The sequence below is a fragment of the Chelonoidis abingdonii genome, chromosome 1 (assembly GCF_003597395.2).
Source record: "Chelonoidis abingdonii isolate Lonesome George chromosome 1, CheloAbing_2.0, whole genome shotgun sequence".
Classification (NCBI taxonomy): domain Eukaryota; kingdom Metazoa; phylum Chordata; order Testudines; family Testudinidae; genus Chelonoidis; species Chelonoidis abingdonii.
Window position 1 is genome coordinate 163,777,949 of NC_133769.1, and position 24,248 is coordinate 163,802,196.

Consider the following 24,248-nt stretch of genomic DNA (forward strand, 5'->3'; position numbering starts at 1 on the left):
ATCGACCACCTCCTGTGTACTCTACGCTGTAGCCTATTTCGGGCGTTGAGTCGCCATGATCCGCTGGAATGGTGAGCTCTCCATGTTGATCAAACAGGAAATGTTTCCTGTATGCTTGGCTGCTGTGCAGCGGCATTGAAAAAGATGACCAGAGTGGTCACAGCGGAGCATTGTGGGACACCTCCTGAAAGCCAGTTGAGTTGACTTATACAACGCTGCGTCTATGCTGCCTCTGTTGACCATCAGCCTTGAATTAAGTGCGACATGTCTCGCGCGGGTGGACTAAGTTGACGTAAGAGACAGGTTGGCGGAAGGGACCTGGCAGGGTACACGCATACATTATTAGCTAGACATGAGGTGGCTTCCGTTGGCCTAAGTTTGTGGACCAGTGGTTTTCAAACTTTTTTCTGGCGACCCACTTGAAGAAAATTGTTGATGCCGACAACCCAGTGGAGTTGGGGATGAGGGGTTTGGTGTGTGGGAGGGATTCAGGGCTGGGGCAGAGGGTTGGGGTTTGGGGGTGAGGGCTGTGGGATGGGGCAAGGAATGAGGGGTTCAGGGTGTGGGAGGGGGCTCAGGGCTGGAGCAGAGGATTGGGGCGTGGGCTTAACTCAGGCAGCTCCCAGTCAGCTGCGCAGCAGGAGTGCTAAGGCAGGCTTCCTATCTGTCCTGGCACTGCGGATCACACTGTGTCCTGGAAGCGGCCAGCAGCAGATCTGGCTCCTAGGCGGAGGCACACAAGTGGCTCCACGTGGCTCTTGCTTGCAGGTACCGCCCTCCTGTCTCCCCCACCCTCAGTTCCCGTTAGCTGGGAGTGCGGAGCTGGTGCTTGGGGCAGGGCAGCATGCAGACCCCCATGGCCCCCCACGTAGGAGCTGGACCTGCTTCTGGCTGCTTCTGAGGCGCAGCGAGGTATCAGAACAGGTAGGGACTAGTCTGCCTTATCTGGGAAGCACTGCTGATAGGACTTTTAACGGCCTGATCGGCGGTGCTGACCAGAGCTGCCGTGACCCAGTACTGGGTCCGACCCACAGTCTGAAAACTACTGGTGTAGACCACGCCTGGGAGGGTGGCAGCTGGAACAAACAGCCAATGCTTCTGCATCTCCTCCGCCAGCTTCAGTCTCTGGCTGGCTCCTCCTTGCAGTATGTCCCCAGACCCACATGGGTGAGGTGAGGAGCATCACTGCAGGAGCCCTAGTCCCCCACCCTACCCCTGGAGGTGGGGTGTTTCCTCTGCAACTAGGGGATACAGGGAGGGGAGGGTTGGCATTGACAGGACTGACTTTTACCCCTTTGCCACTGAGTATAGCAGTATTTGCTTAAATTGCTTCTGTAGCTGTTATGCTGGCTCATCACTACCACTTCCTGTGCTTCTTGCCTTGTGCCTCTCTAATCAGAGGTGGCTTTTGTTGCACTGAATAGATCAAAATTTTTGACGTGACCTGGTAGCAAACAAACTTTAGTCGGAGACTGAGCATAGCTTAGCTTTTGGTCACTCACTGCTTGTGTGTGTGTGTGTGTGTGTGTGGTTGAGGAGCACTATCTCTGCCTCCGTGCAGCCACAGGATCTGCAGCCTGTTGGCCCGTTCGGACAGTGCCGTTAATGCTATTGCCATTGGACAGCACCGCAAACATCAGAGACATTAGGAGTGTTTTGGTTACACAATGGGATAGCATGCTGGCCTCTTTGCTTCTGGAGTCTCAAGTTCAAATCTTATGCTAGGTCACTTTCTGTAGTTTCAGCCTAGCCACTAATGAATGGCTTTAGTATTCATATCTAACAGCCTCAAGAGAAGCTCAGAAGTATAACAGCAGAAGTGATACAAGTCAAGATAGTGTATTGATAAAGTAGCACAGGGGAAAGTTCATACTGCTCTGCTCATTACATTGGTCAATAAATAGTCCTGCTTGTCTGAAATTTGAATAACTTCTCTGTAGAAAATAAACACTTTCACCTTGCTGGAGCCATCGTGAAACGGTAAAAACTGGCGTAGCCATGAAGTCAGTGTCACTTCTTCACTCTGTTGTAGATGAGAAATTGTTGATGCTTACCAACCTGTGTGTGTGTCTTGTTTGCATCTGACTCTAAATATAGGGGTCTCGTTCCAAGATTAAATTGGAGTGCAGCAACCATATATGCAAGACCCAGAATTGGTTTAAAATAGACACGGCTACTGTTCTTAGATGTACAATTTGAGTTTTTGTCCAGCCTGATGTTGGAGTTGCTGAGAGAGTCATGAGCACTGAAGTCAAACTGAAAAAAGTGATCCATGTGGACTCTTAGGTTAACAAAGAGAGTCCATCCCATGGCGCTTCTGTCTTCTCACACATGTGGTCCCACACTATGGTAGCAATTAGCGTGAGGATTACACACCTCAAGGTGTAACATTACCTTTACTCCTATTGGGTCCACAGGCCCTGTGTTGTTGGGCTGCCCTCTGACATTAACTGACGCATTTGGTGTGACCTCTGTAGGGAAGGTATTATACAAGCAGCAGTCCACTGTCTATTGATATTGTAGTAGGATGCTCTAACCATGGACAGTCAAGTGGCTGCTAAATTGACCTCTCCTTGTATGCAACTTTTATGGGTCATCTTGGTACTCAATGACTGCAGTAGAGTAAGGCCTGGTCTACAATAAAAAATTAGGTTGGTTTAACTAAGTCCACGTATGGATAGCAGTAGGAACTGGTCTACACAACACAGTTAGGTCAATGTAAGTTGTTTTACATTGACCTAGTTTTGTCTGTACGTGCTACAGTTTTGTCCTGCTGATGTAAGAGTATGTCTACACTTACCAGGGATCAACACTGTGGCAATTGATCCACCGGGGTCAATTTAGCACGTCTAATGAAGACCCGCTAAATCGACCGCAGAGCGCTCTCCCGTCGACTCGATACTCCACAGGAATTGGAAACAAGGTTAATCCTGTCGACCCAGTGCAGTGTAGACATGACAATATGTCGACCTAAGCTATGTCGACTCAGCTATGTTGTTCACGTAGCTGGAGTTGCGTAACTTAGGTCGACTTACCCTGTAGTGTAGACTGCCCTAAGTGCTGTACTACACCAATATGATAACTCCACCCCCACCAGAGGCATAGCATTTTTGTCTTTTTGTAGTTAGGGTGACACAGTGTTACTTACTTCAGCTGCTGGTTGTCTTGTCAATTTCCATGCTGGAGCAGTGAAATTGACAAGACAGCCTGGCTGCCCCCAGATCCCCACTCCCAGCTGGGCAGCTGCCTGGAGTCTCCCTGCTTGGGAAGGTAAGAAGCCTGAGAAACCTAGGCGGCTGCCCCCCACACTGTCCCCATCAGTTGGTGGAAGCGCTCCCGGTGGAGATGCGCACCACTGACAGAAAGAGGGCTCATGCTCTAAGTTGATGGAAAAATTCTTCCATTGACCTAACTACCGCCTCTCGACTCCCTCCTGTCAGCCCAGGTAGTGTCTACACTGAAGCGCTATAGCAGCATAACTGCAGTGGCACAGCTGTAGCATTAAGTGTAGACATGCCTTATATGTGAAAGGAGGTGATCAGAGTATTGGGGAGAAATCATGGAGGTGATTGCATTAAAAAAAAAAAAAAGTCATGTCTTTTGCTGCGCCTATGAGAGCAATGAAAAGTTGTCCTCTCTCCCATTGTATCACTTGAAGTCCCAACCAGCAGTTCTATCTGGGGCATGGCTAGTGTATTGCAGGAGTGGCCAACCTGAACCTAAGAAGGAGCCAGAATTTATCAATATACATTGCCAAAGAGCCACAGTAATACGTCAGCAGCTCCCTATCAGCTCTCCCACCCTGTTCCCGGCACCTCTCACCCACCAGCAGCCCCGCGGATCGGCACCTCCCCCTCCCTCCTCACACCTCCTGATCAGCTGTTTTGTGGCATGCAGGAGGCTCGGGGGGAGGGAAGCGAGAGCACTACAGGCTCCGAGTAGGGGGTGGGAAGGGGTGGAGTGGGTGCAGGGCCTGTGGCAGAGCCAGGGGTTGAGCAATGAACACCCCCGGCACACTGGAAAGTTGACACCTGTAGCTCCAGCCCGAGAGTCAGTAATACAAGGAGCCACATGTTAACTTCTGACTAGCCGCATGTGGCTCCGGAGCCACAGGTCTGACCACCCCTGGTGTATTGAATCTAGCATGTCTGCTCAGTTGAATTTCTTGCTGAGAGGTGTTTGGGCATCCTGCACCTACCAGCATGAGTCTGCTGGCAATCAACATAACTTCCTCTCCAGCTGAATTTCTCTCACTCAGCAAGGTTCTAGAGATGGTGGATGGGGGAGATTAGGATAATCTCTCAGGGGGAATACTATCAGTAGATACTGTCACACACCTTTCACCATCCACACCCTTCCCCAGCAGAGCAAAGTGTCAGTGCTCTTGTCAAGGAACCTAGGCCTGTGCTCAAGAAGCAGTTTTTTCATGCTGATAGTCTCTCCAATTGCTTTTCTTTCTGTTTGGAGGGATGGTGGGTTGGAGAGGGAAAGCTGAGACTGTACTGAGACCGCTCCAACATTAACCAGCATTTTGATCTTCCTTGAGTCCTGTCAGTCTCGCTTCAGGCCAGAGTGTAGTACAGGTCTTGTTAGTATATGTTCTGGCTGTGGACATGGGGCATTTAACTATTGCTGATTCTAGTAAATTGGCCAGCTGCCTTTGATAGTGCTAATGCAGCTACAGACTCTGGGAGGCATATACAGGTTTTAATTAAATAGCTGTTCTCTCAAAGAGCCAGAGAGTGGGATCTAGGCAGTTGTTGCTTGTTTAATATGCAGTTCTCTACCATCTCATCTGGCATGTGCCTGTGTGTGACACACACCTAGGGGAGACAGGCAGCTGGACTGGGCTTTAGAACCGTCAGAAAATCAAGCTGAATTTAAATGGTGGATTCTCTGTAACTTGAAGTCTTCAGACCATGATCTGAGGATTTCAGTAACTCAGCCAGAGATTAGGGGTGGATGAGGTTCTGTGGCCTGCAGTGTGGACATGGTCAGAATAGATGATCTTGATGGTCCATTCTGACCTTAAGGTCTATGAATTAGATCAGGGGTTGGCAACCTTTCAGAAGTGGTGTGCCGAGTCTTCATTTATTCACTCTGATTGTAATGTTTTTAGAAGGTCTCTTTCTATAAGTCTATAATATATAACTAAACTGTATGTAGAGTAAACAAGGTTTTTAAAATGTTTAAGAAGCTTCATTTAAAATTAAATTAAAATGCAGAGTTCCCCAGACCAGTGGCCGGACCTGGGCAGTGAGAGTGCCACTGAAAATCAGCTCATGTGCCGCCTTTGGCACGCATGCCATAGGTTGCCTACCCCTGAATTAGATAGTGTGGAACTGCTTAGTTTGGGGCAGAGGCATGGGGGAGGGGGTGAAAGGTGTCTGACTAGAGTGGGCAATTCCCACTCAATACTTAACTTTTGAAGTTAAAAGAGCCTGTTGGATTCCAAGCTGCTTCTAGATATTTCAGGTAGAAACGGTAGCTAAGGGTGCTGCTTTAATCTTTGCTTCACAAATAAGTTCCAGTCTTTCCTCTCATCTCTGTCACTTCCTTGCCCACCCCATAAATTGTGCAATGTGGTGTACGTAGGGCTATGCTTGACGACAACTGGGAAAGTACGTGTTGGCTCACAACACTCTGGCAGCCTGCTCACTCAGCAGTTTTTCTTTTGTAGCATCTGTATCAAAGGAGGAACTGAAAAAGAGATACCATGGCAAGCCGCACGCTAACCACTTGTTGAATCATTACTTAAAACGTTCTGTTCAATCAACATTGTCAACAGAAGTTGTGTTTTGGCAATTGCTTGATGGGTAAAAGCCTGTTAGAAGTAGTCAATTGGCAGCCATTTAGTCAATATGTCAATAATAAATGCTGATCCACAAGTTTGTAGATGTAGGAATTGGGCAATGAAAAGTGACTGAGTCAGGGAAAGAGACTCTGTAGCCTATGGGTTCATTAGGGCATGCATCTAGGATGTGGGAGACTAAGTTCAAGGCTCTGCTCCAATAATTATTTATCCACTTTTTGTAAGTAAAATAGCTTCAAGAGGAGAAATTGAGAAAGCCCCTTACCCAGAATATCCCTTGCCCCAGAGAGAGAGTGGGAGACCCAAGTTCAAATTCTTTCTCTGCAAATTGAACCTGGGTAGTCTGCATCCCAATGAGCTTTAAGGAGTGGGGGCATCACCATCTCTGCCCCTCCTCCTATCTTCCCCCTCCCCCATTTTGTAGATCTAGACCTACTTTCAGTGCCCAAAATCAAAATAAAAAATACTTGAATCAGGTCAAAATGAAATGTGACTTTGACTTTTCCGAAACATTTCGATATTTGTTTGCTCAAAACTATTATGTGAACTTGAGATGATTTCACAAATAGTTTGTTGACCTAAAACTGCGTTTTTTGGTGATTTAAAGAATTAACCCCAAAAAAGTGATATACTGTCAGCTGAAGGATTCACTCATATGCCCTTCAGTGTCCATGGTGCAGTTTCACTCTATAGTTTGCATTATAATGAGTGTTGTGGGAGTAGAGGAGGGAGACCACCTAGTGTGTCCAACTTCAGTGCTTTCCAAGATGGCTTGGTGTTGGTCAGTTTGGAGGTCCAGGAAGCTTCAGTTAAAGGTAATGCTGGTTTTGCTACTAGTTCTTATTCTCTTCACTGTGTTTGAGCAGCTGCAGAAGTCATGTTCATAAACAGTTTCCACACTGACACACTTTATTATGGGAGATCTTTGAATTTTCCCTACTTCATTATTAAAACTTCCTTTCCCATTGACATTTGTCATGGTGAAAGCCCAAGAGACAAATCACTTTTATTGGACCAGACTGTCCTGTTTCATTCCATTCTGGAAAACCTTTTTCTTTTGACATAACCTTTTTTTTAATGAACATGAATTACACAATTCACAAAGTGTAGCTAAGCCACCAGGCTAGCGTTTTCAAACATGAGTGCTTAAGTTAGTCACTTAATACAATATGTTCAAGGCGCACAAAAATCTGAAAGATTTTCCTGGGAGTTCATTTGGTCTCCTACACTGGTAGGAAGAGGGTCCTTGGAATCGGTAGAACAAATTCTCAGTGAGAGCTTCTTACTGAGGCCTTTGTTTTGGGAAGCTTATTTTGATGGCTGTTTCATTTGTTGAAGCCTGTGGGACTGAAAGAAGCCCAATTCATGACTGTCACCAAATCTTCTTTGATAGGAGTAGCAATGTTTGTCATTATCTGGATGAAAGTTCTTAGTCCTAGTGTAACTAGTTAATTGATTGCTAGTTAATTTAAGCCAGCTAATATGGTTGTGACATGTGTAGATCATCATTTGCAAACATTTGTTCTATGACACAGGGTGGATCAAATGTTTATAGTGAAATAAGCATTGGCGGAGTATCTAGCTAGCTCAAGTTAACTGGCAAACATTTAACTCTAATTACAAAAGGATTAAACTCTAGATTAAACAAGGCCTTCAAGACCCTTTTAGGTTGCAGTTCTTCACATTACTGTTTTCACATGGCTGCCTCACATTCCTTTTCATTCTCATTGAAAACCATAAAGTGTGGTTTGATACAGGATAATGTCTAGCAAAGATACAATTTCCCATCTGTTCTTCAAAACTCCTGAGAGTGCAGGTAGACATCCTTTATCATATACCCAAAAGCATTTTCCCAGGATTACTTTTTGTACATGTTTCGCTTTAAAATTGTTAGGGACTGTTGAGCCTAGAATTTCTGGCTTAGTCTAGTACAGACTGCAGGACTACTATCTCTTCTTTTTCTACTTTGAAGGGAGGAGGCTTGTGGCTGATACTGAAGTTATAAGATCTTTGCTTCCCTTTACAAATGAAGTGCTCAGATCAAACACTTCAGATCTTTCCAGTCTTAGTTCTGCTTTCACACGTGCTTGTGCTTATTTTTATAAAAATGTAGGGATGAAAGAGTGACACTAATATGTTGGCTCCTATGGGACTGCTAATTATTGAAATCTGTCAGCCATTGCATTCTAAGGAACACAATGGCAGCATTTTATGGCTAGATTGTATAATGAAAAATTGCAGTGCTATTGTAATAACTCTTCCACCAAGCTGCAGCATTGTTCTGTTGTCTTGAGATGAAGTATTCAATGGCAATGGAATGAACTTCTTTACTTTCTGAACTAGAATGAAACAGCCTTAGCATGGCTGAACTGACATGAGAGAATTCAGAGAGGCTAAAAGCTTGACTGCTCCTGAAATAAATAAATATAAAGTACCTGCTGTGTAAATTTTTTGTCAATGCACTCTACAGTAGTATTGCAGTGTGACTAATAAAATATTAATAGCTATGATTTCCCAGTAAGTGCATGTAAGGACAAGTAGTATAGCTTGTGAGAGAGAGAGTCCTCTGATATTGCCCAACACCACTTCACAATATTCGTTTTAATAACGTGGTAACCACTTATTTGCATTCTCAGATTCACACGAGCAAAATGGCTAGATTTTGAGCTGACAGAGTTGTAAGTGAATGCAAATTAATAGCCATCTACTTAAGCACTTATATGATGCTATCTGAGCCCTTTCATTAAATTCTGTAAGCTTCCCCTAAATAGCGATCAGTTTGACCATTTTTTTTTAAAAAAAAAAAATCCTGTTAATTTCTTTGCAGTCTTCCCTTGGTTCGTCTTCATAATCTGAAGATTTTTCACAAATTAAGGTTTGACTACAAAAACCTAAAATAAAAGTATAGCTAAAGCAATCTTCATGTGAAGCACCACCTTTGTCGTTTTTGCTGCCTCCTTCTCTCCCCTGCCATCCTGTGTGAGAAATATTGTCTACTCAGTCCTCTACTTTACACTCTGTATCCCTTCTCTCTGCTGCTCCTTGCTGCGCCATATCTACAAATGTTATATTGGAAATGTGTTAGACAGCCATCTTTACTTTGAGACTGTAACTGGTTGTGAAAGGTTCTGATGCATTGGCAGGAGCAGCTCTATATGCAGCTACTGATGTAGTTTCTCCAGAAATATGTTAAAACATGCTAGCTTAAAGTGCCAAACACTTTTAAAAGAGAAACATTTCCATTGTTTAGAATGCCAATAAGTGAGTACATCTGGGCCCATATTTGAGATAAAAGGAAAAACAGTGGTGATAGCTTACACAAGCAAAGAACAGTTACTGACCATCAAATTACATAACTTGGCTTGCATGGCGGACAGTGTATGTAAAATGTAGAATTGCCACTGGCCAAAATATTTCTTAGTATTTTGAGCATCAGATCTGGAAGCACAAGTTTGGATCCAGGCAGGGATGATCAAGCCCTTCCTTTCTCTGGGGCAAATAAACTCAAAGTGAACTACATAGAGCTTTGATAAAATCTTTAACTGGGGTGGTGGTCTGCGTGGACATATTAAAGGTCCCATAGCTATTCTTAGAGTAGTTTTGCCCCAGTGTCATTGGGTGGAAATACTCACTTTCTCCTCCCTTACGATTGTGCAACATATTTAATCCCCTTCATTTTCAATTGAAACTGATTGAAAATATCCCAGGTTTTACAAAAAGCATTATTTGTGTTTTTCTGATTTTCACCCTACTTTTGTCTTTCAAATATATAAAAAAAAATAACTTGGTTTTATTAGGAAAATACAATACATTGCATGAGATATATATGTATTATGATAATATATTAGTTTGTGTATATGCAAAGCTGTCGAAGTAAGGCCATGTATTACTGTAGAAGATGCACACAATAAACAAGCACACCCACAAGCTCTGAAGTGTGTACACATCTGAACATACTGATGACACTCACGCCCAGGGCCGGCGCTTTCATTTAGGCGACTTAGGCAGTCGCCTAAGGCGCCAGGATAAGGGGGGGGGGGCGTCATTTTGCCGGCGGGGGGCAGCAGGTGGCTCTGGTGGTGCCTGCGGAGGTTCCGCTGGTCCCGCAGCTCCAGTGGAGCTGCCGCAGCCATGCCTGCGAACCCTCTGCAGGCACGGCTGCGGCAGCTCCACCAGAGCTGAGAGACCCGCACGCGGGGCAGCGAAATGGCCCAGTGCCTAGGGCGCCAGAAACGCTGGTGCCAGTCCTGCTCACGCCCACCATGGACACATTTCAAGCTGTTAGCAGATAATGTTTTCAAGATCCGAGACACTAAAATATAAAGAAAACAAAAACGTGTTGGAATACGTTTCAGAACACAAGGAAGTATTTGAAAGTATTTACAAAAAAACCCCAAAAAACAGGAGAAAAGATAAAGTTGAGTGTGCACTGCAAACAGCATGGCCCAGTTATTAAATGTAAATATTTATAAGCTAGTAGTTCTAAGTCTAAAACAGTAAACTCTTTATTCAAATGAAGTTTTGTTGGGATTAGAGATATTGTTTCCTTAAACTCGGGGGTGGCATTGTTTTTAGTTCTGCAGCAAACCACATTTAAATTCCATTCATCGAAGCATTAATCTACTGAATATTTTTCCCCTTTCCTTCTGTCCACCAAAATAAACCCAATATTTACCCAGAAAAATTGTTTTTCCATCGATTTTTTTTTTCCACCTCTTTCTGTTGTAATAAATGCTGATAAATTCCTGGGAAAAATTAAATAAAATAAAAACTGAAAACGAAGGGTCCTAACATATTCTAATTGCTCCTATCTCTCTGCAGCCCATTTCAGTGGTGGATGAAGTGCTTTCTTCATAGTTTGAAAAGCACCATGTATGAAAGATGCTAGCTGAAAATACGAATATAAATAATTAGTGAACCTGACCTTAATCTCACTCTGGCCACAGTGCTCCATGGTCAGATTTATGCTAACAGCTAGTAAAATGACTTGATTAATGGGACTGTGAATTTAAACTGCCATTTGTGGAAGGGTTAAATGTAACTTAACCCCCCTAAAATAAAATAAGATAATCTTACTGCAGTTTAAGGAGTTGACACAACTATTGCAAAAAAACTGGAACTTTCTAACTCTGATATGGCAGATAAGTAAAAGCAAGATCTGAGTCTGGAATAAGAATCTCAACCATAACTAGCTTGATTGCCACTGTAATACTAAACCATAAAGTATGAGACTTAACAGTATGGAGGGCATCTTGTGGTTTAAAACTGGTCTGTGAAAATTCTCATGCATTGATCTGCTTGCCCAGCACCAAAACTTTTTAAAACAATGTTTTAGTGATGGAAGCAACCTACCACCAGGTGAGTTAATTCCATTGTTGAGACAGCATTGGAATAAATTGTACTTCTTCTCTGACACAATGCAACAATGTCCAGGGTGAAGCATGAAACTTACCGACAAGGATAACATTCTTCAGGGTGTTTTCTGATGTGGACTAAGTATGCCCTATTCTTTCAGAAGCCTAACCAAACAGCTGTTGGTTGGTAATAACTTCATCATGGTTTGGAGTTGGTTTGATGCCAGTAAGCTAAAGGTTAAAAAAATTTCCTATCCAAATGCCACTTTCCGTAGCCATCCAGTCATACTTCTTAAGGCTATTAATCTGCATAAATAATCTAATTTTATTGAGTTATGGAAGATTGAGTTGTCTTGGCATGATATCTCTAAGAGTCCCAATCTACTTTCAGGCATGCAGAAGTGATGAAGAAAATAATCGAAACAGTTGCAGAAGGTGGGGGAGAACTTGGAGTTCATATGTATCCTTTCCATGGAAGTCAGGAGACCTCTGAAGAGTACGTGATCTAATAAAGGTCTGATCTATCCTCTGCCCATTCCTAAAACTTTATTTTACAAGTAATTTGTGAGGCTTACTGCTATTGAAGTCACTTTTACATTACCAATAACATCCAAGGCACACCAAGTTGCCATTTTTTCTTATGTGCAGGAACTGGGAAGTAGCATGCATGTTCTGACTGAGATCCCCCAGCAAAGTTCATTAGTGATCTCATGCTAGTTCTAAAACAAATGCAATTGACCAACAGAACAGTGAAAATAATTCACATTAGAGCTAGTTGCTTTCACTCTTCTTTTGGTCAGTTGCATTTGTACAAAGAGTACTTCATTTGATCTCTGAGATGAGGGATCTTAAGTGATACTTGTAATAACAGTAGGTACAATAATTACACAATTAGTATATTAGTACAACGCTTTCAGACAGAAATGTCACTTTCAAGATACCAGTGTCCCATTAAATAAATCCTTCATTTGGCTTTCCTACCCTAAAACAAGAAGGGAAGGGGGGCTGTGGTTCTGCTGAAAGCTCTGAACCACCACCAACAGCAGCTTTCATACCAGCTAGTCTGACCTTGAATAAACAAGAAAGTTGTACCAGTATAAATTACAGCTAGTGTAGGCTGATAACTAAGCTAATAGTGTGGGGTTTTAACCCTTAACGTGGCTGTGTCATTCTGCTACAGTTTGAGATGGACACAAACTAGAGTCTGCTTCATATCAGCTACCTGTGGATGTGACAGATTATCTGGTGTAACGTGTCTAAAGCAAGTTAAACTGGAAGGTAAATTGTAGAAAGCAATTCAGTGTACACACACAGTATTTCATGCAAAACTGGCTTAGTGTAAGCAGGGTAAAGTTTTATTTTTTTAAAAAATAAGTGAATTTATTAAACTTGAAATAATACCTAATCATTCAAATCATAAGCTTTGAGAAGTGCCATTCTTCACTGTATTAGTGAATTGTTTTCTTGTCCCCTTTAGACTTTCTAAGCTGTACTTTTCCTATCTAATGAAATACTAATAAGATTTAGGCCACTTACAAAAGGCATGATTTCACCTAGTTTTCTTGGATATTAAGTAAGTAATTACTCTTTTACTCCATGTTTACCTTAACTAGAGATTCAGGTACCTTCTTATTTTCTTGAAATTTGTACAAGCAGTCATTCCAACAATAGAATATGACTACACAAGACACTTTACAATGTAACTAGAAATCACAAATGTCTATGCTAATTACTGGTTCTGATTTTTAAAAAAAACAAAAACCCTATACATGTGACTTGTTTGTTCAGCATTGTACACTGTTTCTGTAACATTCAACTTTTATCAAGTTTATGCATCAAAATAAAAAGTTCCACTACCAGCCTTACTTTTTAATGAAGATCTGTGTGTAAAATAAACCACTTTTCATTCCTATACTTGCAGTATAGGTTTTTATTTTCACATATTAATCTAGCTAGTCCTTACGCACCTTTTTTACTTATAGCTAGTAGCTCTTTCATCTCAAGGGTTAAAACTTTGCTTTCCAGTATGAGCCTAAGCTTGATTGTTTTGGCTTCAGTAATAAAATGCTTTTTATTTTTCAAGTAACTTCCAGTTCAAATGTTTTTTGAACTACATGGTGAAACTTGTGGTGATTTGCTCAAGTGCCTTTCTGAGAAGATGCAGGAGAAAAGGAAGTGATAATCATGTCTAAGTTTTAACTCTTTGTACTGCACCGCAAGCAAAAATAGCTAGTCTTAGAAACAGCAAAGATGGCTTATGAAATGTTGTGAAAGCATAGTGTTTAGATGGTGGGCAAAGAAGCCTATTTGGGAGATACATACTCTCATTCCTAACTCAGTGTGTTTTCTCTTGGCCTCCAGATTAATCTTGAAGGTACAAGGAGGAGTGCTGGCAGTATTTTAAAGAATCCTTATTGAGGTTGCAGGAACAAACCATCCCGATGTGTAGAAAGAATAGTAAATCATGCAGAGCGACCTAGCTTGGCTTAACTAGGTGGAAAATCCTTCGCTGATCTAAACAAAAAAATGAAACTTTACAAGAAGTAAATTGACAAACGACAGGGAGAATTAAAATATGCTCGGTAATGCAGAAGAGTTGAAATCAGAAGAGTCAAATCACACTTGGAGTTGCAGCTAGCCAAGGGTGTTCAAGGAGTAACAAGAAGGGTTTTACGTATGTTACAACCAAAGGTGTCAAGGAGAGTGTGGGGCCTTAATAAAGAGGAGGCAATGTACTACAGAGGATGCAGAAGAAAGCTAATTACTCAATGCCTTTTTGCCTCGTTCTCCATGACAAGGTCAGCTCCACAGACTACTGCCCGGAGCAGCACAGTATGGAGAAGGTGAACCAGCCCTTTTCCGTGGAGGAAAAAGAAATGTGAATTTCAGGATATTTAGAAAAGGTGGATGAGCACAATCCATGGGGCGATTGCACGATCCGAGGGTGCTCAAGGCTTGCAGGCTGTATTGCAGAGCCAATTGCATTATCTTTGAAAACTACATGGCAACAGGGACGGTCCCGGTAGATGGAAAAACGCTACTGTATGCCATGTTTAAAAAAGGGAAGGAGGAGATCAGGTACTACAAAGCAGTCAGCTTGCCTCAGCCTTGGAAAATCATGGAGCAGGTCTCAAGGAATTATTTCGAAGCACTTAGGAGGAAGGAAGTCAGTATCAGGGACAGTCAGCATGGATCAGCATAGGGAGAGTCATGCTCTTGATAACCCTATGCCTCTATGCATGACATAACTGGCTCTGTGGATAGGGAAAAGATAGTGGATGTGTTATCCTGACTTTAGCAAACATTTGATATTGGTCTTCCACCAGGTATTCGTTGGCCAGCAAGTTAAAAGTAGTAGGCTGCATAATGGACTATAAGGTGATTAAAAGCTACGCTACATCATCGGCCTCAATGGTAGTGAGCAATGGCTTCATGTGTAGTTGGCAGCCGGTATCAAGTGGAGTGCCCAAGGGTTGGTCCTGGGTTGGTCCTTGTCAATATCTTCATTAATGATCTGGATGACGGAATGGATTGCACCCTCAGCAAGTTTGCAAATGACACTAAGTTGGGAGGAGTGATAGATATGCTGGAGGGTAGGGATAGGATACAGAGGGACTTAGACAAATTAGAGGATTGGACCAAAAGAAATCTGATGAGGTTCAACAAGGACAAGTGCAGAGTCCTGCACTTAGGGCAGAAGAATCCTATGCACTACTACAGACTAGGGACCGAGTGACTAGGCAGCAGTTCTGCAGAAATGGACCTAGGGTTTACAGTGGATGAGAAGCTGGATATGAGTCAACTGTGCCCTTGTTGCTGAGAAGGCTAATGACATTGTGGGCTGTATAAAAAGGAGCATTGTCAGCAGATCGAGGGACGTGATCATTCCCCTCTATTCGTCATTGATGGGGCCTCATCTGGAGTACTGTGGCCAGTTTTTGGGGCCTCACACTAAAGGAAGGATGTGGAAAAATTGGAAAGAGTCCAGCGGAGGGCAACAAAAATGATGGGGGCTGGAGCACATGACTTATGAGGAGAGGCTGAGGGAACTGAGATTATTTAGTCTGCAGAAGAGAGTATAGGGGGGCAGATTTAATAGCTGCTTTCAACTACCTGGAAGGGGGTTCCAAAAAGGATGGATGTAGACTGTTCTCAGTGGTAGCAGATGACAGAACAAGCAGTAATGGTCTCAAGTCGCAGTGGGGGAGGAGGGTGGTGAAGCACTGGCATGGGTTCCTTAGGGAGGTGGTGGATTCTCCTTCCTTAGAGGCTTTTAAGGTCAGGTTTGACAAAAGCCCTGGCTTGGATGATTTAGTTGGGGATTGGTCCTGCTTTGATCAGGGGATTGGACTAAAAGACCTCCTGAGGTCCCTTCCAACCCTGATACTCTATGAAGAACAAACTAGTGCCTTAAGCTTTTGTTTTAAAAAGTGTATTTTCCATGCTAATATTTGAAATGTTAACTGGTTTTTTTTAATGTGGTTCTCTATCCCCTGGTGGGTTACTAGTTAGTAGTCATGCCCACCAGTAGTCCATAAACTTCCACCGCCATTTGTAAGCGATTGTGCTTGTGTTCCTTTTCTGTTCTTTCCTGGATTCAGATACTTAAGTGTTTCATTCCTAACTGCTCATTGGAAGTGATGTTCAAAGTTGCAACTGCATGAAGCTGGGCCCAACAATTGTTAAATTTACCTATGAGTACTCATGTACTCGCCCAAACATTGAAACAATGCTATATGCCTGATACACCCCTAGTTGCAATAGTTGATTAACATAGCTTTTCTAGATTAAATCCTAGGTGAAAACATTAACTATGGATTATGGACACGGGGGAAGTGCAGTTAATGGATGCCCACTGGCAGACAGAGGCTAAACTTGTCCAGTGCTGTAGTTTCTATCCTTTTGAACCACTACCATGCTGAATTCTGTTGTTGCTCTTCCTGGTCTTTTCAGTCCTCCTTCCCCGTTCACCCTCTTCAAATATTTGTCACATAAGTCAACCATAATACCATCTGAAACTGTCAAAATTCCTCCATCCCCACTACTTAAACCATGTCACCTTCCCTCTGGCACTAGAGTTTCCTGAGAGGGGTATCCCCTGAAGCATTTCTGAGAACATTCCTGGAAAGACCCTGCTGCTACATTTGGAAAGAGAAAGAAACATCTGTCATCTGTGCAGCAGTAGCCTTGTCTTAGGCCTGGTCTACACTACAATTTTAGGTCAAATTTAGCAGCTTTACCTTGATTTAACCCTAGATCCATCCACATGATGAAGCACTTTTTTTCGACTTAAAGGGCTTTTTAAATCGATTTCTTTACTCCACCTCCGATGAGAGGATTAGTGCTGAAATCAGCCTTGCTGGGTCAAATTTGGGGTAGTGTGGATGCAATTGGACAGTACTGGCCTTCGGGAGCTATCCCAGAGTGCTCCATTGTGACCGCTCTGGACAGCGCTCTCAACTCAGAAGCACTGGCCAGGTAGACAGGAAAAGCCCCATGAACTTTTAAATTTCATTTCCTGTTTGGCCAGCGTGGTGAGCTGATCAGCACAGGTGACCTGGCAGAGCCCATCAGCAGAGGTGACCATGGAGTCCCAGAATCACAAAAGAGCTTCAGCATGGACCGAACGGGAGGTACGGGATCTGATCGCTGTATGGGGAGATGAATCCATCCTAGCTGAATTCCGTTCCAGTAAACGAAATGCCAAAACATTTTAAAGTCTCCAAGGGCATGAAGGACAGAGGCTGTAACAGGGACTCGCGGCAGTGCCATGTGAAAATTAAGGAGCTCAGGCAAGCCTACCAAAAAAACAGGTAAACGGCCACTCCTGGTCACAGCCTCAGACATGCCACTTCTATGATGAGCTGCATGCCATTCTAGGGGGTGCAGCCACCAGGACCCCAACCCTGTGCTTTGACTCCATCAATGGAGTAGGACACAACATGGAAGCGGGTTTTGGGGACGAGGAAGATAGCTCACGGTAAGGAAGCGGGGAAACCGGTTTCCCCAACAGCCAGGATCTGTTTCTCACCCTGGATCTGGAGCCAGTAACCCCCGAACGCACCCAAAGCTGCTGCACAGACCCGCCAGGTGGAGAAGGGATCTCTGGTGAGTGTACCTTTGTAAATATTAGACATGGTTTAAAAGCAAGCATGTTCAATTATTAATTTGCATTTGCGGCCAGTACAGCTACTGGGAAAAGTCTGTTAACATATCTGGGGATGGAGCGGAAATCCTCCAGAGACATCTCCATAAAGCTCTCCTGGATGTACTCCCTAAGCCTTTGCAAAAGGTTTCTGGGGAGGGCAGCCTTGTTCCCGTCCTCCACGGTAGGACACTTTGCCACGCCAGACCAGCAGCACGTAGTTGGGAATCATTGCAGAACAAAGCATTGCAGCATATGGTCCTGGTGTTTGCTAGCATTCAAACATCCATTCTTTATCTCTCTCTTATCCTCAGAGTGATATCAGTCATGATCACCTTGTTGAAATAGGGTGGTTTTATTAAGCGAACATTCAGAGGTACCCGTTCCTGCTGGGCTGTTTGCCTGTGCTGAACAGAAATGTTCCCTGCTGTTAGCTACACCGTGGGGGGAGGGGTGAAGCCATAAAAATGCAACCTTGTAACAAAAGCACATGTGCTATGTAATGTTAACAGCAAGGTTTATCCTGAAAGAGTGTACCCATTGTTCTATAAAATGTCTTTTTAACTACCACTGTCCCTTTTTTTTCCTCCACCAGCTGCATATGTTTCTCCTTCCCAGAAGCTAGTGAAGATTAGAAGATGGAAAAAAAACTGGGATGAAATGTTCTCTGAGCTCAAGCTGTCCTCCCACACTGACAGAGCACAACATAGTGCGTGGAGGCAGACAATGTCAGAGTGCAGGCAAGCACAACATGAACACGAGGAGAAGTGGTGGGCTGAAGATGATAGGTGGTGTCAGCTTGCTGACAGAAGGCAGGAGTCAATGCTCAGGGTGCTGGAGCATCAAACTCATATGCTCCAGCGTATGGCTGAGTTGCAGGAAAGGCAGCAGGAGCACAGACCGCCGCTACAGCCCCTGTGTAACCAACCGCCCTTCTCCCCAAGTTTCATAACCTCCTCACCCAGATGCCCAAGAATGCAATGGGGGGGGCCTCCGGCCACCCAATCACTCCACCCCAGAGGATTGCCCAAGCAACAGAAGGCTGGCATTCAATAAGTTTTACCGTTTTTAAGTTTTAAAGTGAAGTGTGGCCTTGTCCTTCCCTCCTTCCCCACCCCTCCCAGGCTACCTTGGCAGTTATCCCTCTGTTTGTGTGATGATTTAATAAAGAATGCATGAATGTGAAGCAGCAATGACTTTATTGCCTCTGCATGCGGTGATCGAAGGGGGGAGGGGAGGATGGTTAGCTTACAGTGAAGTAGAGTGAACCAAGGCGGGGAGGGGTGTTCATCAAGGAAAACCAAACAGAACTTTCACACTTTAGCCTGGCCAGTCATGAAACTGGTTTTCAAAGCTCTGCGCACTGTGCCCTCCTGTACTCTTCTAACAACCCTGATGTCTGACTGCGAGTAATCAGCAGCCAGGCGACTTTGCCTCAACCGCCTACCCTGCCATAAACATCTCCCCCTTACTCTCACAGATATTGTGGAGCGCACAGCGAGCAGTAATAACAACGGGAATATTGGTTTCACTGAGGTCTATCAGAGTCAGTAAACTGCGCCAGCGCGCTTTTAAACATCCAAATGCACATTCTACCACCATTCTGCACTTCCTCAGCCTATAGTTGAACAGCTCCTAATTACTGTCCAGGCTGCCCGTGTATGGCTTCATGAGCCGTGGCATTAAGGAGTCGGCTGGGTCCCCAAGGGTAACTATAGGCATTTCAACATCCCCAATGGTTATTTTCTGGTCTGGGAAGAAAGTCCCTTCCTACAGCTGTTCAAACAGACCAGAGTTCCTGCAAATGTGAGCGTTGTGCACCTTTCCTGGCCGTCCCACATTGATGTTGGTGAAACATTCCTTGTGATCCACCAGTGCTTGCAGCACCATTGAAACGTACCCCTTTCAGTTTATGTACTCGCTGGCTTGGTGCTCCACTGCCAAGATAGGGATATGGGTTCCATCTATCGCCCCACCACAGTTAGGGAATCCCATTGCAGCAAAGCCATCCAATATGGCCTGCACGTTTCCCAGAGTCACTACCTTTTGATAGCAGCAGCTCTTTGCGTTGGATACTTGGATCACAGCAGCCCCCACAGTAGATTTGCCCACTCCAAATTGATGCCCAACTGACCAGTAGCTGTCTGGCATTGCAAGCTTCAAAGTCTATCACCACTCGCTCCTCAGCTGTGAGGGCTGCTCTCATCTTGGTATTCTGGTGCTTCAGGACGGGGAAAGCAAGTCACAAAGTTCCATGAAAGTGCCTTTACACATGCAAAAGTTTTGCAGCCACTGAGAATCGTCCCAGACCCACAACAGTGTGCGGTCCCACCAGTCTGTGCTTGTTTCCCGGGCCCAGAATCAGCGTTCCATGGCATGAACCTGCCCCATTAACACCATGATGTGCACATTGCTGAGGCCCATACTTTGTGAGAAGTCTATGTCCATGTCTATGTCCTCATCACTATGCTGCCGTCGCCTCCTCGCTTGGTTTTGCTTTGGCAGGTTCTGGTTTTGCATATACTGCAGGATAATGCGCATGGTATTTATAGTGCTCATAATTGCCGTGGTGATCTCAGCGGGCTCCATGATCCCAGTGCTATGGCATCTGTGCTAAAAAAAAGGCGCAAAACAATTTGTCTGCTCTGACGGAGGGAGGGGCGACTGACAACATGGCTTACAGGGAATTAAAATCAACAATGGGGGTGGCTTTGCCTCAAGGAGAAACACAAACAACTGTCACACAGAAGGCCCCCCTCAAGGATTGAACTCAAAACCCTGGGTTTAGCAGGCCGTTGATTTCACAGAGGGAGGAGGGGGGCAAATAAATACAAAACAAATCTGGTTTATTTCTTGTTTTGATCCACTCCATCTATTTTTTACATCTTACGCTGGCAGCAGATGGTGCAGTCCGACTGCTAGACATCGTCATCTCCTGGCTGCTTGCCCGAAGACAGTGCAGTACGACTGCTAGCCATCGTCATCTCCTGTGTGCTCAGCAGAAGATGGGGAATGGCCTGGCTGAGTAACTCCCATGTCTTCCCAGGTGCCCCTGACCGACCTCACTGAGGTTGGTTAAAAGAGCACCCAGGAATATGACAACGATGGCTACCACTTGTAATGCACCGTCTGCTCCCAAAAGGCAATGAGCTGCTGCTGTGTAGCAATGCAGTACCACGTCTGTCAGCACCCAGGAGACATACAGTGACAGTGAGCTGAGTGGGCTCCAGGCTTGCCGTGGTATGGCGTCTGCACAGGTAACCCAGGAAAAAAGGCGCAAAACGATTATCTGCTGTTGCTTTCGTGGAGGTGAGGGGGAGCTGATGACATGTACCTAGAACCACATGCGACACTTATTTTTACACCATCAGGCATTGGGATCTCAACCCAGAATTCCAATGGGCGGCAGAAACTGCAGGAACTGTGGGATAGCTACCCACAGTGCAACGCTCTGGAAGTCGATGCTAGCCTCGGTACTGTGGATGCAGTCCGCGAACTTAGTGCACTTAGAGCATTTTGTGTGAGGACACACAATCGACTGTATAAAAATGATTTAAATGCCTTCCTCTGCAGGGAAGATGGTGGTATGCAGTGGGGAGTTAGGTGGCAGCAAAATCTTCACTTGCACCTTCTCGAGGTACATTAGAGGCTGACAATGATCCCATTCTTCTGGGCCTGGATGTAAGTGGCTGAATCTACACCACCAGCAAGAGCCAGGCAACAGAATTGTCACAAGTATACAGGAGGAACATGTAGTTTGATGCCAGCAGAAAAGTTAAGAAACAGTGATGCTGAAGTTAGTCAATGACTTCCATCAACACAATTATTTTGTTGCTCTTTGTAGAAGACATCCATTAGGATGCATGTATGGAAGAGAGAGGAAACTGAGCTAATGCTATCAGCAGATCCTAACACAGGCATTTAAATGGTAGGTTTCCATGCCCCTATGAGAATCTGATCTCTGGAACTCCTATAGGCTCCAGCCCTTCCCTCCTCCCTCCATCTCAGAGAGGCTATGGAGAAGCCAAGTTATAGGAACTCCCTTTGTCTATGGTTCATCTTGAAGCTCCCATTACTATACTTGTCTTTCCTAAGTCATCTGCCTCCTGCTCTATAAAATGTCTTGATTCCTATTCTCATGTCAGTTTTGCCTCCCTGCATGTGTTTTAAATTCTGTAGGTGCTGCTGTGGATTGTAATAGCATCTGCATTGGGCCTCAGGTGTCTTGCCCATCTACTAAGTTCTGCATATGCTCCACAGAGAGCTAAAACTGAGGGAGACCAGTGGTGAAATCCTGACTGCACTGAAGTCAGTTGGAGTTGTCCCTGACTTCAGCAGAGTCAGCATTTCACCCTAGGAATTCAGGAATGAAGTAAGGAAGCTGTCTTGCAGAAGCTGGAATGCTTAAAACCATATAGTGCTCCTACACTGGGTGGCACACTAGCTTTTAATGTATAAACATTTCAAAAATGTAAAGGGGAAAAAAGACACACACACACTTCATTAGCCACAGGCAAGGGTAAGAGTATATCAGTAACTTAACTATTACAAATATTCTTGTAACTTTTTTTTTATTTACATTTAAATTAAAACTTTTGGAAATGATGAAATTCAGCCCCAAAGGCAAATGAAAAACTCCAACAGGGGGAAGTATAGAAATACAGAGCTGAAGTTTAGGTGGGGGTTCTTAACTTTGTCCTTATCATACTGCCTTGGGATGAAATTTTTTTTAAAAAATGTCTATCTGTCCACAACTTAATCCAATCAACGACTGTAGAAACTAGAAAGCCTTGCTCTCACTCATACAGGCTTACAGAGTCCACGGGAAAAGATCTATCTTATAAATGTCTCATTAGAGCAATAGCATACAAAGGTAGTCATTCCCCACTGTGCCCATACAGGTTCCATCTGCCAGTAATTATGTAAGTAAAATTCAACACACAAATATTTTATCTAGGAATACAAGTCCTGTGGGTTCAGCTTGTGAAATTGAATAAGACCAAAAGTTTGATCACAAAACATTGTACTTGGTATGTGTGTCAGAAATGAAGTTGCAAAACTAGAGTCTATTTTTTGATAATCAGCCCACAATTCACAAAAGGCTGTATCTCACATAATACACGTTACCTTAATTGCAAGCTGCTTTAGGTGTCTCTCATCCCTTGGATGATTTTGACAGTGTGGATGTTGACTGCTGTATTGTTTTGGTTTTTCTTACCCTTCATGACTACTTCCTTTTCCATCAGAGATTGAGAGCACATCTAGTTGAGAGTCTGCTTATTGACTGGCCTGGCATGTGAGCTTGAGGGCATTGGCGACTCTCAGAACAGCACAGTGGTGGATTTCTATTCTTTTCTTTTGGAGAATTACACAGATTTTGAACACCTAAATGTTTTGGGGCCTAATTCTACACTGCAGTGTACTTTGTGGACCCTTTTACACCAGGGCCTAGTGAGTGTGAAATGCTACTATTCTAATTTGTTCACACTTCACCAATGTAAATGACTGCAAAAGGTTTAGTTTGGAAAAGAGGCAATTAAGGGGGGACATGATAGTGGTCTTCAGATACTTGAAAGGCTGCCATAAAAAAGATGGAGAAATTCTCTTTTGTCACAGGGAGCAGGAAAAGAGGCAATGGATTCAAACCACAGTATAGCAGATTAAGATTAAATCTCAGGAGAAACTTCCTAACTGGAATAACAGTAGGACAACGGAACAGACTGCCCCAGGAGCTTGTGGAAGCTTTTTCACTGGAGGTTTTCAAAAGGAGGCTGGATCGCCATCTATCTTGGTGGTTTAGATGCAAATCCTGCATCTTGGCAGGGGGTTAGACTAGAGGATCCTTGCCGTCCCTTCTAACCCTATGATTCTAGGTGCAGGTTTGTCATCAATAGATCTCAAAGCACTTTCCAAAGGAGGTCAGGTTCATCCTCCTCATTTTATAGATGGGGAAACTGAGGCACCAAGAGTGGCTGTGACTTTCCCAAAGTCACCTAGTAGAGCAAGGACTAGCACCCACATTGCTTAAGTTCCATGGCTGTGCTCTAACCATTGGGCCACATGGTTATCAAATAGGTAAACCACACTCAAACCCCTTTCTAGTAAAAGTTTTTTCTTTCCAAAAAGAAGCTTTATCCGTTACAGCTTGTCTGTCATCAGCTACCTTTTGCTTGCCCTTATGATTTTTAACATCCTCTTTTCAACTTAATTCCACAAGGAGCCATTTCACTAATTCCCAGAGAAAGACCCTGCAGACCTTTCTTGTTTTTAATGCCTTTCTGTAGAAATGGTTATACCCATCTGGTTGTTTGACCACTCCCAGTTTTGAAATGCATCCATTGGGCCTGGTAAGTCAGTCAGTCTCTCTTATCTGTGTTCAAAATCTGATATTTGCTGCAGCTAAATAATTAACTCCTTTGTTTGCCCAGAAAAGCGCATCCCCCTCCCCATGGGAAATGTTTGCTGGATGCATGTTTTTGCCGGTTTTTCCATGTTGTCTGTCCTGGGCTCCCATGGAAGCTACAGAAGGCAACAATTCCCCGCCGTTTTTTGGCCATCATGAACAGAGCCGCACAGCTTCCGCTGCAAACTCTGCTCACATTTCCACTGCAAACTCTGTTCTCCCGCTCTTGCACTATAAATCTAATGAGCTTCCCGACTCTGTGAAAGCTACAGAAGACAACCATGTACTGCTTTTTATCGGCCATCTTGAACAGAACAGCTTGTTTTCCGCCCTTTTTCCAGGATTACCTGTGCAGGCGCCATAGCGCGGCAAGCTTGGAGCCCCCTCAGATCACCACTGCAGTTTTGACCATTGTAAATATCTCACACATTATCCAGCACTATGTGCCGTACCTGCAAAACTGGGCGAGGAAGCGACGATAACGCAATTACTATACTGATGAGAACATGGACACAGACATTCCTAGAAGCATGG

The 24,248-nt window shown here is 44.1% G+C and overlaps 1 protein-coding gene and 1 long non-coding RNA gene across 6 annotated transcripts in view; both read left to right on the forward strand.

Annotated features, from left to right (window-relative positions):
- ATG3 (autophagy related 3) overlaps positions 1-13,078 on the forward strand; it is a 38,434-nt gene extending 25,356 nt beyond the window's left edge. For all 5 annotated transcript variants that reach the window (XM_032787227.2, XM_032787229.2, XM_032787228.2 and 2 more), the window contains 2 exons: positions 11,558-11,626; positions 12,788-13,078. In XM_032787227.2, coding sequence (XP_032643118.1) covers positions 11,558-11,626; positions 12,788-12,869 — 151 coding nt within the window. In that variant the 3' untranslated portion in view covers positions 12,870-13,078. The remainder of the gene's footprint in view (positions 1-11,557; positions 11,627-12,787) is intronic.
- A 1,622-nt stretch (positions 13,079-14,700) lies between these two features.
- On the forward strand, positions 14,701-18,497 carry LOC142047733 (uncharacterized). The gene is made up of 2 exons (XR_012656995.1): positions 14,701-17,274; positions 17,907-18,497. It is a non-coding gene; the product is annotated as an uncharacterized LOC142047733 (long non-coding RNA).
- Positions 18,498-24,248: the final 5,751 nt, after the last annotated feature.